We start from the raw sequence: 16234 nt of genomic DNA on the forward strand, positions 1-16234 counted from the left end.
TCAAATACGAGAAAATGAGCATGTGGTTCCCTGACCACATATATCTATGCCCAGACTACGTCTCATTCTCTATGAGACTGGTCTGGTGTTAGCCAGTCTACACTTTAACAGCAAAAAGTTATCATTTTAAATGTATTTAAATAAATTAATTTAATGTAAATTTTTTTTTGCTGTTATCGTCATGAAAAAATACAGTAGGCCTAGTATTTTTACACTATACAATAAGATATTGTAGTGTTTACTGTAGTAAACTCTAATACAATTCCTAGATACTGCCGTGTTTTTTAACTATGTTATAGTAAATATCAAAGTACTACACTATTTACTACAGTTTATCAGTTCACTATAGTAATACAAGGTGTAAGAATTACTATCCCTACTGAAGAATCCAGACCAGCATAAGCCTGTAGCTGGTTTTAACCCTTACGAAAATAAACCTAGTTTTAACCAAAAAAAAAAAAAAACATGGTTACTGTAGTGAAACCATGGTAACCACAAAATAACCATGGTTTTGACAATCATGGTTTTCAAAACCATAGTTAAACCATGGTTAGTGTAGTAAAATACACCAACAAAAAAAACCATGCTTAACTTTTATTACAATAAAACCATGGTTAATTTTCGTAAGGGAAGGTAGCTGGTTTAAGTTGGTCCTCCCAACCTGGCAAAGCTGGTGGGTCGTTTGGTCTTCCATCCTGACCAGCTAGACAAACTTAAAAAGTGACCAAAACAAAGCTAGACCAGCTTGCTACACCAGCAAAACCAGTTAAAACTAAGCGGGGAGACCAGCTAAGGCCAGCTTATGCTGTCTTAATTAGCTGTATTTTTCAGTATAATATAGTTTACTATACTATAAATATATACTTATACACACATAACAACATTGTCGTCCAGCATATTATTGTTGTTCAATGTTTTTGGCTAGAATATTCAACTTTTTTTTCTTTTCTTTTTTATTTAACTCTCTCGCTGTCGTTATCAGATGACTGACGTCACGGATGTCATCGTCACCTATGTGACATCAGAGAAAGATTTAACGTCGATTATGCAATTTCTATGTTGTCGTAGCTGATCGTAAAATAGTTTTGTACTTTTTCCTTTCTTTGTCGTGTTCGCTAGGTGTATCAAGAACAATGTGAATATGTATAAAACATAAGGTACATCGCAAGCTGCTAAACAAACATGCATTTAATTACAACCGAGTCTCACTCCCACCTGAGTTGAACCTTGACCAAAGATAAAAGCCTTCCTATTGACAATTTTAACGCCTACAAGTTACCACGCGAGAGCGTTCATGACGCGTCGCGCTGCGTGACGCTTTTGTGGTCCTACTTATCATAATTGCATGGACAAAAGTGTAAACGTGGTCATAAATTGTACTCGTTTTGTTGAAGTGAAAAACGCTGTATTTAAGCTTTACATGCAAGATTTATCTCGATTGGTGTTTACCTTTCTGGCTTTTACTCGACAGTCGGGTTGTGTGTTAAAACACGAGGGGGCGTCCTATCTAGACAGCATTTTGGGCATAGTAGTATAGTAGATTTGTTTCTAAGCTCACATGACTAAAACGGTGTCCTAAAATGCTGTCTAGGTAGGCGGCTCAGGGTTTGAGGCGCTGCCTACATCTCAGTTCCGCAATTTGAAGCTTTATATGTGTAAGTATGTGAGCAGTTTGTGTCATTATTGGCGATATGGATCTAAAAAGCGAGCTGCTGAAGTCCATCTGGTACGCGTTTACATCTCTGGAAGTGGAGCAGTGTGGAAAAGTGTCCAAATCTCAACTTAAGGTCAGATCATTTGTATACAGGTCACGATTTGAATTATGTTATCAGAAGTTTTCTCAGATGTAGATATTGTAACGGTTTCTTTGACAGTCTTTCATTTTATTTTATACACTGAAACTGTGCTTGTGCTTGTTATTGTGTGTCAGATCTGTTCTCAGAGATAAACTGTGAATGTTACTAAGGAACAATATTGTTACAAAAGTCATATAATTACAAATCAATCATTAATTTTGACCATGCAGTCATAAATGATCTGAGATCTGTTTGCATGTGCCAGTGTTGTTTATTAGGTACTGATGGGGGGGGGGGGGGTGTAATGGTTTAAAGGTAAATACCAGAGGACACAGTCGGCATGCAGAAATCTTTGACAATCTTTCTCATGTATAAACTTGTCCCACATCAGCCCTTTGCTTAAATACCCATGCATACACAGACATGGGTCCAGACATGTTAGGTGTAATAAGAATATTTCGCTTTTCTCCAGGGGTTACATGTTTTTATAATCAGTGTGTAAATGGGGGGTTATAATTGCTAGTTTTGATTATTGGAGGGATTTCCTTCCCCCCATGCCTCCCTGAAACTACACCCCTGCACACTGCATTATTTAGGTCAGTCTAAATGCCCACTGCATAACAAAAAACAAAGTCTTGTGATAGCATCCAAAAACCAGCATTTAAATCCGGTTTATGATTGGATTAACAGATGAGGATTAATTTATCATGTGTGTGTGTTATGCATATGCTGTTGCCAAAATGCATCAGCTTTCATGAAAAAAGTTCACTACTTGATGTATGATAACTGGTAGCTTTAACATTTCTGACACAATATGCAACACTTTCTACTTTTACATAGCAAGTTTCACTATAGTTTCATGTAGTTTCATTACACTTTTAAAACGGTTAGCACATTCTGTGTCTAGTTAGCGGCAACACATTTAATGACACATAACGTGTTAAATAGCATAACAAAAATGTTGTAAAAATTAACACATCCTTTCTTGTAGTCCCTTAGTTAGTTAAGGACATTTAAGTAGTTTAAACATACCTTACAAAAAAACAATCTGTGGATCTTGAGACAAAACAATGGCACTGATTTATGTTAAAGGGATACTTCACTTTAAAAAAAAAAAACAAATTTTCCAGCTCCCCTAGAGTTAAACGTTTGATTTGTACAATTTTGGAATCTATTCAGCTGATCTCCGGGTCTGGCGTTACCACTTTTAGCATAGCTTAGCATAATCCATTGAATCTGATTAGACCATTAGCATCGCGCTCAAAAATCACCAAAGAATTTCGACATTTTCCTATTTAAAACTTAAATCTTCTGTAGTTGCATCGTGTACTAAGACAGACAGAAAATTTAAAGATGCGATTTTCTAGGCCGATATGGCTAGGAACTATACTCTCATTCTGGTGTAATAATCAAAGACTTTGCTGCCGTAACATGTGGCTGCAGGAGGCACAATGATATTACGCAGTGCCTGAAAATAGTCCCCTGCTATTGAAAGTTACTAAGGGGACTATTTTTGGCTGCTGTGTATATCAGTGCACCTCCTGCAGCCATGATACAAAAATATCGAAACTCTTTGGTTATTTTTAGCACGATGCTAATGGTCTAATCAGATTCAATGAATTATGCTAAGCTATGCTAAAAGTGGTACCGCCAGATCGGCGATCGGCTGAATGGATTCCAAGAAGGTAGAATTTAGATGTTGAACTCTAGGGGAGCTGAAAAATGTCCCTTTAAGATACCGTACAAGATGTTTTTAAATGAATGCAGCTTAAACATGCATTTTAGTCTGAGACTTGGATAGTAGGAGCCCTAACTGGGAAACCGTCCCATAGACTTTCGTTTTAACCCTTACATTAACTTGGCCAGTTTATGAGCATTTTTCACGTGACTAGCTAAAAAACAGTAGCAATTACTGGAAGGTCCTCAGATATAGTATGACACACATCATGTTCACTTGAATTAAATCACTAAACTAGAAATTAACCACAACTATAACCAATATCTAATCTCTAAGTAGAGAATAAAAAGCATATTTGACATCTAGCTCCTTTCAGTGCTAAATGTTAATATGCTATCAGTAACTGTATTTCTATACAGTACATATATTACACAACCTTCTTGTAGCTTATTGCTTAAATGCATGCGTTTTTCTCCTACAGGTTCTCTCACACAATCTCTATACAGCTCTGAATATTCCTCATGATCCTGTGGCATTGGAGGAGCACTTTAAAGACAATAACAATGGGCCGGTGTCCAGCCAAGGCTACATGCCTTACCTCAACCAATATATTGTGGCAAAGGTGCAAAACGTCTCCAGAATTGCTCATAAATGAATTAAAGTGATCCAAGTAACATTTTTGAAATTTGGATGTTTTTTAGGCCACAGAGGGGACGTTTAACAAGGAAATCTTTGATGAGCTCTGCTGGACGATGACTTCAAAGAAAAACTGCAAACCTAGCAGTTATCAGGGCTTGTGTTCACAGAGAGACTGCTTCAAGTTATTCTGCCTGTTCAACCTGCTTTCTGAAGACCGCTACCCATTAGTCATCATTCAACCGGAGGTGAGTGACAGAAAACGAGAGAGATGAACAGTTAAAAAATAACCGTAACTATATTGTACATACAGCCAGACTCCAGCCGACCCTGATAAACAAAACAATATAGGTACTTTTAAACAAATTAAAGCATTTAGAAGGTTTAATGTGGTTCATGTGTTGAAAACACATCACACGGGTGTAGTTTCCGGAGGGGGTGGGGGGTAACCCCCCAATAATCAAAACTAGGAATTACTATACTGTACAACCCAATGTATGTTTAAACCAAACCCTTAACACCACAAAACACTGGTTAACCTTTATTCAGATTTCTCTTTTGTATGAAAAGGTGCAAGAATCTTATAGTTTATTATTGAAATAGTGTTAGTGTAAAGCAATGATGTTGCTTTTTCACATGCAGTTGTCTTAAGGAAGGAAGTGACATGGCAATTGGAACGTTCCTAAGATAACATCTACCAAAGACAGTTTTTAATCAAGCAGCACATTTGGGGGGTATTTTGTAACTCGCATATTTTTGCTTTTCTACTGTATGTACTGTAATAAGTTTATGTTCTCTCACCAACCAATCTTCACGCAATGCCGTTTTCTTCAACATAAAGCTAGCAACGCTATGATTTAAAATTTGACTTTTGAAAATACATGAGATATTGTGGAAAATGTATGCTGCATCTTTGTATTTGTTGTGTTTGTTGTGCTCTCTAAAAACATGATCAGTAGGTTGAATTGACTTACATAACCAGTTTGATTAGACGTTTCTTACAGCTTTGCAGCTTTTTTCAGCGATAATAACAAATATTTGAAAATATTGCTTGGATGCACAATAAAAATTGTTAAAAAAAGTGGTGGTCCTTAAAATTTCCAATAACATGTGCTTTTCATGAGATTCATCTGCGTGTTGTAACAAAGCTTATTTTTGTATCTGATGTGAAAACTAAATTAATTGTTTTTTAATTTAGTTGGAATACCTGCTGAAGAAAATCCTTTGTGCAATGAACCAAGAGTGGGATGGGACGTTACTAGATGACCTTCTGTCCCAGAATGCAGCTCTTCAGGACGGAATGTCTATATGGGAATTCCTGGAACATCTGAGTGCAGGCCGGCTTTTGCATGTTGAGAATAAAGAGGCTTTCAGTTTGGCTGTGGATGATGTTTTTATGGAGATGTATCACAACATCATCAAAAAGGTGATTATACATTTTCATTCAGCAGTTCAAATGTGTGTATTTCTGTATTCCTGTATCTATTAATCGATTTGTCTGTTGAACGGTGTGACATTCACTTCCTGTATTGTCACAGAAACATTTTATGTCACAATCATTGATAATGTTTTTTTTTTTAAGTTATGTTTTACTCAAGATCTCCCCACTTCAACTTATTTGCCCTGCCTTCCAGGGTTACCTGTTAAAGAAGGGGCACGTTCGCAGGAACTGGCAGGAGCGCTGGTTTGTTTTAAAACCCGGTAGCCTGACATACTATGTCAGTGAGGACCTGAAGGAAAAGAAAGGAGAGATTCCACTGGAGGAGGGCAGTGTTGTGGAGGTAGGTTACAGTAGATCTGCGTTGTCTTAACTACACTCTGAAGTTACATACTGTGTCTCATAACACCAATTTTTTTTCTTTCTGTAATCAGAATCTCCCTGATAAGGAAGGCCGGCGCTGTCTGTTCTGCGTAAAAACTGCATTGAGGACGTACGAGATGAGCGCTTCAAACCTAAAGCAAAGAGTAGACTGGATGCAGGGTGAGTGTAGTACACCTAAAAATGAAAATTCAGTTGTTATGAAAACATGTATGACTTTTATTTCCATGTGGAACACAAAAGGTATATTTTTAAACAATATTATGCAAGGTGTTTCCCCTGTTGTAGTAGTGAATGACTGGGGCTGCCAAGTTGAAAAATTACTTAAAGGTCACCTAATATAAAAAAGTTAACTTTTATATGTTGTTTGAACATTATTTTGTGTCGCCTGTGTATGTACACAACCACTCTGCCCAAAAATCGACCCACTTTTTTATTTAAATCCCAATAAATAAGCTGTTTTTGGGACATGAGTTTTCTAAGCAAACTGTGCAGGCCCCGCCCACAACCGCCCAAAAACTAAAGTTAGGTCATCATTTCTATTTTAAATCTTCTTTACATAATTCATTACTGTACATTCATTATAAACAATGAAGGTAACTGTTTTATTAAAATCAGTGTATATTTTCGGTATAAATAACAGTACACAGGGAGGAAGGCAGCAGCTTTTTAGCATTTAAAGAGACACACACAAAAAAACTGGCCTTTTTTAAAGGAACACACCCACATTTTGGGAATTTAGCTTATTCACTGTATAGAGACAGAGCGCAGCGCGTCATAACCTGAAAACCACGCCCACCGGGGGGGAAAGCAATCCAACAGTCTCCATTGACTTTGTATTGCGAGAAGCCGCCTTCTTGTCATTTCTGGCTTATAACAAAAAACTGAATAATGCCTAAAAGCTGCTGTGTGACAATATGTACAGCTAACAAGCCAAAGAACCCAGAAATAAGTTTTTATAAGCTGTCGAGCCGTAAAACCCAGCTTTTAAGGAGAATAAAGTGGATCGCCGACTACGCTTCCACCTATTGGACGCAGTTTTACTAATAGGAGTACTATGAAAAGTTGCCTGTTTCCATTTCTGTGTCTTTAAACGCTCGTTTTTTTGAAGTTGAAAGCTTATAAAAACGTATTTGGTTTGTTTGGGTTGTTAGATGAACACCTTGTCACACAGCAGCTTTTAGGTATTAATCTGTTTTTAAGTTTAATCTGTAAATAAGTTTTTATTAGCTGTCGACCCCAAACAACGAGCGTTTAAAGACACAGAAATGGATACAGGCAACTTTTCATAGTAATACTATTAGTAGAACTGCGTCCACTAGGGGGAAACGTAATCGGCGATCCACTTTATTCTTCTTAAAGACTGGGTTTTACGGCTCGACAGCTTATAAAAACTTATTTCTGGGTTATTTGGCTTGTTAGCTGTACATATTGTCACACAGCAGCTTTTAGGCATTATAAAGTTTTTTGTTATAAGCCAGAAATGACAAGGAGGCGGCTTCTCGCAATACAAAGTCAATGGAGACTGTTGGATCGCTTTCCCCCCCGGTGGGCGTGGTTTTCAAATTTGCATAACTGCGCTCTGTCTCTATCCCCCAGAGTTAGATAAGTCCAACATACCTTTCTCATCTTCGTGCTACTGTAAATCTGTCTGATGCAGCCCCTGCTAGCTTAGCTTAGCACAAAGACTGAAAGTGAAAGGCTCCAGCCAGCATACTACTCCCAATGTATAAGTGACAAAATAATGCATTTCCTACATTTTCCTGTTTATGTGTTGTGAATTGTATAGTCAAACCGTGTACAAATAACAAGGTCATATGAGACACAGCCATCTTTTAACAGTATACATACTGGGAACTATATTCTCAGGAGGTGAAGCACTGCTACTTGGGCGGAGTGATTTGCTTGCTGAACCGAGAAGCCCCTGGTGAGGAGCAGAGAGTTCGGTCAGAGTTGTGCAAAACCACTCCGCCTAAGTAGCATCACAACACATAAATAGGAAAATGTTCAAGTTATTTTGTCACTTATTGGGAGCAGTATGCTAGCTGGAGCCATTCACTTCCAGTCTTTGTGCTAAGCTAAGCTAGCTGGGGCTGCGTCAGACAGAGTTACAGCACGCACGGAGATGAGAAAGGTATAGAGACAGAGCGCAGTTATGCTAATTTGAAAACCACGCCCACCGGGGGGAAAACAATCCAACTGTGTCCATTGACTTTTTAATGCCAGAGGCCTACTCCTTGTCATTTCTGGCTTGTAACAAAAAACAGAATAATGCCTTAAAGCTGATGTGTGACAAGGTGTACAGCTAACAAGCCAAAAAACCCAGAAATAGGTTTTTATAAGCTGACAAGGAGGCAGCCTCTCGCAATACAAAGTCAATGGAGGCGGATGGATTGTTTTCCCCCCGGTGGGCGTGGTTTTCAGGTTATGATGCGTTGCACTCTGTCTCTATGTATGGACTTATCTAACTCTGGGGGATATGATGAATAAGCTAAATTCCCAAAATGTGGGCATGTTCTTTAACATGGTATAATAAAGGACCTATAGGATATTTGGACCTGAAACTTCACTCTCACATTCTGGGGACACCCAAGACTAATATTACATCTTAAAGGTGCAGTGTGTAATTTTTAGAAGGATCTCTTGACAGAAATGCTAAATAATATACAAAACAATATTATCAGGGGTGTATGAAGACCTTTTTATAATGAACTGTTATGTTTTTACTACCTAAGAATTTGACATTTTTATCTACATCCACAGAGGGTCCCCTTACGTGGAAGTCGCCATTTTGTGCCACCATGTTTCTACAGACGCCCTTAATGACAAAGTTTTTACTAAGTTTTCTCCGTCAATTACATGTTTTTGCAATGGCGGCTACCATAGCTTCTCTATGCGTTTCAAAACGAGGGGTAAGCAGTGGACTGAGCCGTTGGTTGCAATTCGCAACCTCACCACTGGATGCCGCTAAAATGTACACACTGCACCTTTAAAAAATAGCCATTTTAGGTGACCTTTAAAAGCACTAAAAGTGCTCTATACACTTTCTGAATTTCTTTCCAATCATTCTGAAAGTTTATGTGTGGAACAGTCGCTTTTTGTCGGTAATGAGAAAAGTAGTATCTTATTGTAAAGTGTGAGCAGAACCGTCTTTGTAAAATTCATCTTTATTTATTCCTTAAAGACTGATGTCTTGGTCTGTTTTGCAGCTATACAGACGGTTTTCAGACTGAGAGCTGAAAGGAAGAGCTCTCTGCATTATGACTTGAAATTGAACAGACGCAAGCAGAGGGAGACCTTTCAAAGAAGCCAAAGCAACCAGAGCAGCAACAACGAACCAATAGCAGATGAGAAGCAACACTCTGCTCCAGAACATCAGGTGGATACAGAGAGTTTGGATCAGCACATTGAAAGCATCATTCAAGTAAGTTAAAGGGGTACAGGGCGAAGTGATTATGGCTGTGTTGGATGTTCAGAATTGCCTAATTACTATATATGCAAATATAGTTTGTCGATTGTCGATTTGTCACATACTAGAATGACCTAATACATTTGAAATGATATGCTATATGCAACAGATCACACTGCATGTGATATCCCACAATGCAATGCACTTAACTCCATTACCGGTATGATGAATGAACCACAATAATATAAAAATAATATAAGACAAAAATGAATGCTGCATATAAGGGATCATTTCTACCAAAGCTACCTAGCCGGTTGTTATTGCAGAAATAAAATAAATAAAATGGGGAGGGTCTTGTATCACACTGAAGGGGCTTATTTTGCAATAACATTATTAAAATATAATGTTTTATAATTTGTAAATATAATGTCATATATGTTATTAAAAGACATATTTATATTTAATATTTGTGTAATACTAAACTGTACCTGTCAAAATGATTTGCAGCATCCAGGTTGCCGTGTGTTATTAGTTTTGAGTGGTTGTTATCTTGGAATAACAAACCTGGAAATGTCGTGACTGGCCAATCAGAATCAAGGATTTCAACGAGCCGTGTAATAAGCAGTGTTACGCACTTTATAATGTGTTTTAAATTAGTAGGTAATATACAGTATATGACGAGTTTGGTTCCAAAACGCAATAAATCCATTTTGACTAATTTCGGTAAAATTCGTGTTTTCTATACCAAGAAAGTGTCAAGATGAAAACCATTATTTTCTGTTACAAACTTTCACATAGCATCTTTAATACCATTAAAAATTCTAATCCATAATTTGATTTTCAAAGATTTATTATAAAACTAATTATTTTTTCCGCCAAATGCGATAAAAGTTTTTTCTTTTCAAAATGGGATATATAGATGTTGTCGCGTTTCGGGAAGAAAGGGAAAAAAGATAACAAAATAACATTGCAGATATCGGATTTTGCGTAATATTAAGAATTTACTTTTTGATACTGACCTGATACAATACTGATTTTGCTGGTAACAATTTTTTTTAATGGCTTTTATCGCGTTTTTGAACCAAACTCTTCATATACTTCACACTTAGTATGTAAAGTAGAATAACAGTTCGAACACAGCTTGTGTTGTTATATTAGAAAGTGTAAGAATAAGAGCATGTGCGTTTGTTTGTTTGTCCAGAAACAGAGGGAGGTAGAGGCAAAACGTAAAGAGGAAGAAAAGCACGAACGAGAGCAACTTCAAGCAGTACAGAATGATCTGAGGAAACAACTAGAAGAAGCCAATGAGGTGAGAGACATCATCCCCTGTCACCGGTTTACACTTCATCACATAAACTGATTTAATACACATCCACTCATCTATTCCAGGTAAACTCACCCCTAAATGGCACGCAAAAAATTTAACTTTGATATCAGTCAATGCTGTACTGCTGTGAATCATCTTTATGCTGGTTGGTAAAAAGTGGGCACCAGCTGTCACCCGTCATTAACTGTTTGTGATTCTGTAGGCCAGGGAACAAATGGCGGTTACCTTGACTGAGATGGAGAAGGAAGTCCAGCAGCAGAAGAAAAAGATCTCTGAGTTAGAGCTCACGCAAAAAAAACTGGAAGAAGCTCTAGACACTCAGATTCACGCCCGGATGGAGGAAGACAAAGTCCGACATGAACTGGAGAGGTAAAACCTGACTCCTTACTTTTGGGTTAGGACAGTAAATGCGGTCTTATTGCAGTGCTCAATTATACCTGCAGGCAACTCGCAGAAGAGCAAAAGAAACTTGCTGAGCTTTTGCTACTTCAAGGCCAGATGGTTACTCCAGCTGTGAGGATTCAGGAGGAGGTACCACCCCAGGACTCTGCTTCAACCTTAATACCACCTACCAATCAGAAACCAGTGGAGAGTAGCCGATGCGATGCAGGGGTGAAAGGCAATGAAGGAGTGGAGCAGGTTTGTATTTTTATGAATTTTGATTATTTATTTTTTTGATTTTTTCATTATTTAGTTTTACTATATTAGTTTACACTAAAATGAACATTTTCCCATAATTGTCTCCAACAAGTATTAATACAATGTGATAATGGTAGTTATTACAGGTCTTCTTAATCTATACAATACCTCTGTGACAAACAGAGATGTTTGCGTGTGTCATGATGCAATTTAGCAAATCCAGATTTTCAAAAAGTAGAAAATAACTGACAACAAGAAAATGTTTGGTGTTTAGGCTACTGTCAGTATCCTTCAGCTGATTCAAGTTACGCGTTCGTCTCCTGCTGCATCATGGGAAATATGAGTGAACGAGTGTACATCGAATGTACCCTCAAAATCAGAGTGGATTGTGGGTAAAAAGTAGTTAGTGAATGTAGGGAATGAAGTTGTTCACTCAGGTTTCGGACACCACTACAAAATGCCCGACACCCGATATAGTGCACTATATAGTGGATAGGGAGCGGTTTCAGACACAGCTCTTGTCTCAGGCGGCGACATGTTTGTCCTGTGGCGGCTACCTTAGCTTCTCTATGCGTTTCAAAAGGGTGGGGTGAGCTATGGGCTGAGCCATTGTTTGCAATTTGCGATCTCACCGCTAGAGGTCGCTGAAATCTACACAGTGGACCTTTAAAAGAGTATATTCATAAATGTGACCATGGACCACAAAACTAGTCGTAAGCATTGATTTTTTTTAAATTGAAATTTATAGATCATCTGTAAGTTAAATAAATAAGCTTTCCATGGATGTATGGTTTGTTAGGATAGCACAAAACAAACAGAATACTGAGAAAATCAGATTTAAAGTTCAAGTCCAAAATTAAGTCCTTTTAACATATATTAGTGAATATATGAAAAGTTTCGTTGCAAAACGAGATAAATCCATTTTTTTACATTTTTGTCAAAACATGTTTATTATTATGTTATCATGTTATTATTTTGTTTTATGGTGCTACTTAGCTGTATTTTTTAAGTTATGAAGGTTTAAATCAAAACAAACCAACTGCAGTTGCATTGAAATGAATTGGAATACAGAACCAAAAAACGCGATTTCATTAACGAATTAACAAAACGGTGGTTATCTCGTTTTGCAACGAAACTCTTCATATCTTAACATATATCTTAATGGAACTTGATCTTTACATAATATATACTAATGATTTTTGCCATAAAAGAAAATCTATAATTTTGACCCATGAAACGTATTTTTGTCTTTTCTATAAATATACCAGTGCAACCTATGACGCAGGGTCACAAATATTCTGCACAATAAATGTTTATTTAGTTTCACCAATTTTCTGTTTGTCTTACATTTACTATAATTACATTTGTGTTATATCAGTCTCTTATTGGCCAGTGTGCCACATTGCTTTTTTAATTATCAGCCATAAAAAACATATCAGTCGACCACTACTATGTAAGTCATTGTATTTAAATAACAATCACCCATTTGTTGTTAAAGGCACTACCTACCCATGACCCACCCACCACTTTTTCCCCAACACAACCCAACAACCAGCCAGCAGAGGAGAGCAGTCAACAAAGCACAGAGGTGAGAGTTAAGAAAATCGCCTTGGTATGAAAATGTACAGAGGAAAATGTCAGGCTGTTATGCTGCGTTCACACCAGCCGCGATAGAGGCGGCAAAAACGCGCTATTTGCGCGTAGTTAGATGCTTGAACATTTGAGTTTCCTCGAACTAGACGCGCAAATTAGACGGAATCGCGTCTACCGCGCCACGCTAAACGCCTCATTTTCGCCGCGAGACCTCCAGACGCGCGTCAACGCGTCTTCACATTGACTTAACATTGAAATCACTCGCGCTTGACGCATCTACCGCGGCTGGTGTGAACGCAGCATAAAACTCATGGTTGTGACATTATAACCCATTTTTGCAGGATGTTTTTCATTGGTGTGGGTGGACTTGCACAATGTCTAAACAGCACATCCATCGGCACCACAATGTTCACTTTAAATACAGAGTCACATTCTCATAGTGGATCTTAATCTCTTTTCTATCTGTTTTTACAAAGAAGGATCTGGGGACTCAATCTACTGCCACACTGATGCTGAAACAATGGAAAATACAGCTCAACCGTCTCATGAAACCTATCACGCCAGGAGGTGACACCAACACAGTATCTTTATTTCATTTGATCATACTGTATCTACAAAATCATAAACAGCTTTGTTTATGTATTTATTCCTCAGACAAAGTTGAGCATCTTCCAGTGAAGCCCACTTGTCCCAGGCAGGGTCAGGCGCTTACCAGCACAGAGTTCATCACTAAGGTTCAAACAGGCATCACTCAGGAAAAGGGAAATAGTTATAACCCATCACAGCTCCAAGAAGAGGAAGGATAAGGTTTCTATATCTGCCCAGAGCTCACGGAAAGTGCCTATTTTGTACAGCTGGATTTCTTTGCGTTTGATGTTGGCCTACACTGCAGTAGAGCCTTTATATATATGTACAGTACATCTTTCCAGATACATTTCTTTTTATTATATAATAAGTGTTATACATAATACAAACATTAAGAATTATTTTGGGAGACATTGTGCTGTTGATGCCAGCAAGCATAAGTCATGCACAGTAATGCTTTACATGCTCTAAATAATGTATGTGTTTGTATGTAGTGTATTTTTTATTGTGTGTAATTTTATGTACAGTCAATAGAGGGGGCACTTGTTCTGGCTGCAGTTTCACATTTTTGGGTCAAAACTTATTGCATATGTGACCAATGGACAACAAAACTAGTCGTAAGTGGCACGGGTATATTTGTAGCAATAGCCAACAATACATTGTATGGGTCAAAATTATTTAAAAAAATTAAATGCCAAAAATCATTAGGATATTAAGTAAAGATCATGTAAGATATTTTGTAAATGTCCTATACCGTAAATATATCAATAATGTATTAATCATTAGTAATTTGTGTTGCTAATGACTTCATTTGGACAACTTTAAATGAGATTTTTAAAACATTTTCCACCAAATATTATCCTATCCTAAGAAACTATACATCAATGGATGGATGGAAAGCTCATTTATACAGCAAGTTACAGATGATGTATAAATCTCAATTTTAAAAAATTGACCCTTATGACTGGTTTTGTGGTCCAGGGTTGCATATATATTACTGTATTATTTCTTAGGTTTTGTGATTCCTAACACTATGTATCACAGGTGTCCAGGGAATCTGAAAACATGCAATCAACATATTTTTTTCATTTTGCTAAAAATGCATTGACTAATGTAAGTAGCAGAAAAAGTGATGCCCCTTTTTAATGCTAATAAGTGAAAATAATCATACAGGCTATATTTAGATCAGTGGAGACCAGCTAGAAAGCACAGTTCAGTTTGTGGTTTTGAGGCTTCTATTCAGAATGAATAATGATTCGCTCTGTTAGTTTTGGGTGGTAATCAACAGACTGACTGTAAATGATATTTTTAAAGAAAAGTTGTGGCAGTGATTTTCCAGATACAAATCTTTTCTCCTTATGGTTTGGAGTGTTTCTACCTGCGTGTCTAGGGATTCAAGTTTGTGGCAAGAGGAAGTGCATTGCCGGGTCCAGACATCAAATGTGATACATAATAATAAATAAATATATTACAATTTATCTAATAACATATACATGCATATTTTTCCGGCATATTGCTATGTAATCTGCACGTGCACCCATCTAAAGGCATTTTGTGATCTTATATAATGTAAAGAATATTCTGTGGAAAAATAACCTTGATATCTTTAATATACTGAGTACGGCCATGAAAATCAGTAAGAAAAATCAAACTTTGATGCCCTTAATTTCATAAATAGATTGTAAGACTTTACCCTGGATTTCACAGACAGTCACATATTATGTGTTTCATTTACATTTTTTTTTTTTTTTTAAGAAAATATGAATAGCTGAACTAAAGGTCAGTCCATATTAGACAAGCATCACTCCCCATCATACACTGCCAAAAATAAAGGTCAGGGTTCCCACGGGTCCTTGAAATTCTTGAAAGTTTGTGAATCTGGGGGGAAAAAATCCAAGGCCCTGTGAAGTTTTTGAAAATATACATACATAGATACAGGTCATTGTAAGTGCTTGAATCTATTTTATGAAAGAAGTTTTCTGGGAAAAAAATCCATATTATTCCCTGTGTAGTGTAGGATCATAAAAATGTGAGACTTTTTAACCACATGTGCTAAACTGTTCGCTTTAAATGTTTATCTCTTCTGTATGCGTATGATTCATACCAAAATGCTTTTTTGCAGTTGTGTTTGACACATGAAAACGTCTCGGGTTACATATGTAACTGTTGTTTCCTGAGAAGGGAACGAGACGCTGCGTCTCCCTTGCCATACTTCCTGCGTCCATATAACGCCGTCTTTGGCAATATATTTTAGATAGCGATATACTTTCTGGCTCCTGCGTCACCCTGTCTTTGTTGTTAAGCCTCACCATTGGTTGAATTTGATATACACATTCAGACGCACTTGGAGGCGTCCCCAAAGTGTCACCGCAGTGACGCAGCGCGAGTTCCCTCAAAAGGGAACTGTAACAATGAATCTTAAAAGTTAACACGATGTAACCTTGCTCTCACTTGAAATGTGTCTCCACATTTAGTCCTTGAATTTGAGGGTATTGGAGCTGGAAAGTCCATTAAAGGTCCTTGAATTTGAAGTTAACTAAGGTGTGGGAACCCTGAAAGGTACAAAAGCTGTCACTGGGACAGTACCCTTTAAAAAAGGTCCTAATATTTGTGATGCTATTTCTATGTAAAGCGATCTTGGGTTTGAGAAAGGCCCTATATAAAATAAACTTATTATTATTATTTGGGTACAAATATGTGTCTTTGAACTACCAATAAGTACCTTTGAAGTACTAATATGCACTTTGGTACA

General features: G+C 37.3%; 1 protein-coding gene across 2 annotated transcripts; it reads left to right on the forward strand.

Moving 5' to 3' along the window:
* The first annotated feature begins 1278 nt into the window (after nucleotides 1–1278).
* On the forward strand, nucleotides 1279–14035 carry def6c (DEF6 guanine nucleotide exchange factor c). Of its 2 annotated transcripts, none has more exons than XM_055190670.2 (13): nucleotides 1279–1787; nucleotides 3956–4096; nucleotides 4176–4358; nucleotides 5309–5536; nucleotides 5745–5891; nucleotides 5983–6091; nucleotides 9139–9353; nucleotides 10540–10647; nucleotides 10868–11034; nucleotides 11109–11304; nucleotides 12803–12892; nucleotides 13374–13464; nucleotides 13552–14035. In XM_055190670.2, exons 1-13 carry the CDS (start codon nucleotides 1692–1694, stop codon nucleotides 13701–13703), a joined length of 1923 nt encoding a protein of 640 aa, XP_055046645.2. In that variant the 5' UTR covers nucleotides 1279–1691; the 3' UTR covers nucleotides 13704–14035. The 2 variants fall into 2 exon arrangements, with proteins under 2 accessions (XP_055046645.2, XP_055046646.2); XM_055190671.2 differs by having other exon boundaries at nucleotides 13377–13464.
* The last annotated feature ends 2199 nt before the right edge of the window (nucleotides 14036–16234 follow it).

The sequence above is a fragment of the Misgurnus anguillicaudatus genome, chromosome 1, assembly GCF_027580225.2.
Source record: "Misgurnus anguillicaudatus chromosome 1, ASM2758022v2, whole genome shotgun sequence".
Taxonomy (NCBI): domain Eukaryota; kingdom Metazoa; phylum Chordata; class Actinopteri; order Cypriniformes; family Cobitidae; genus Misgurnus; species Misgurnus anguillicaudatus.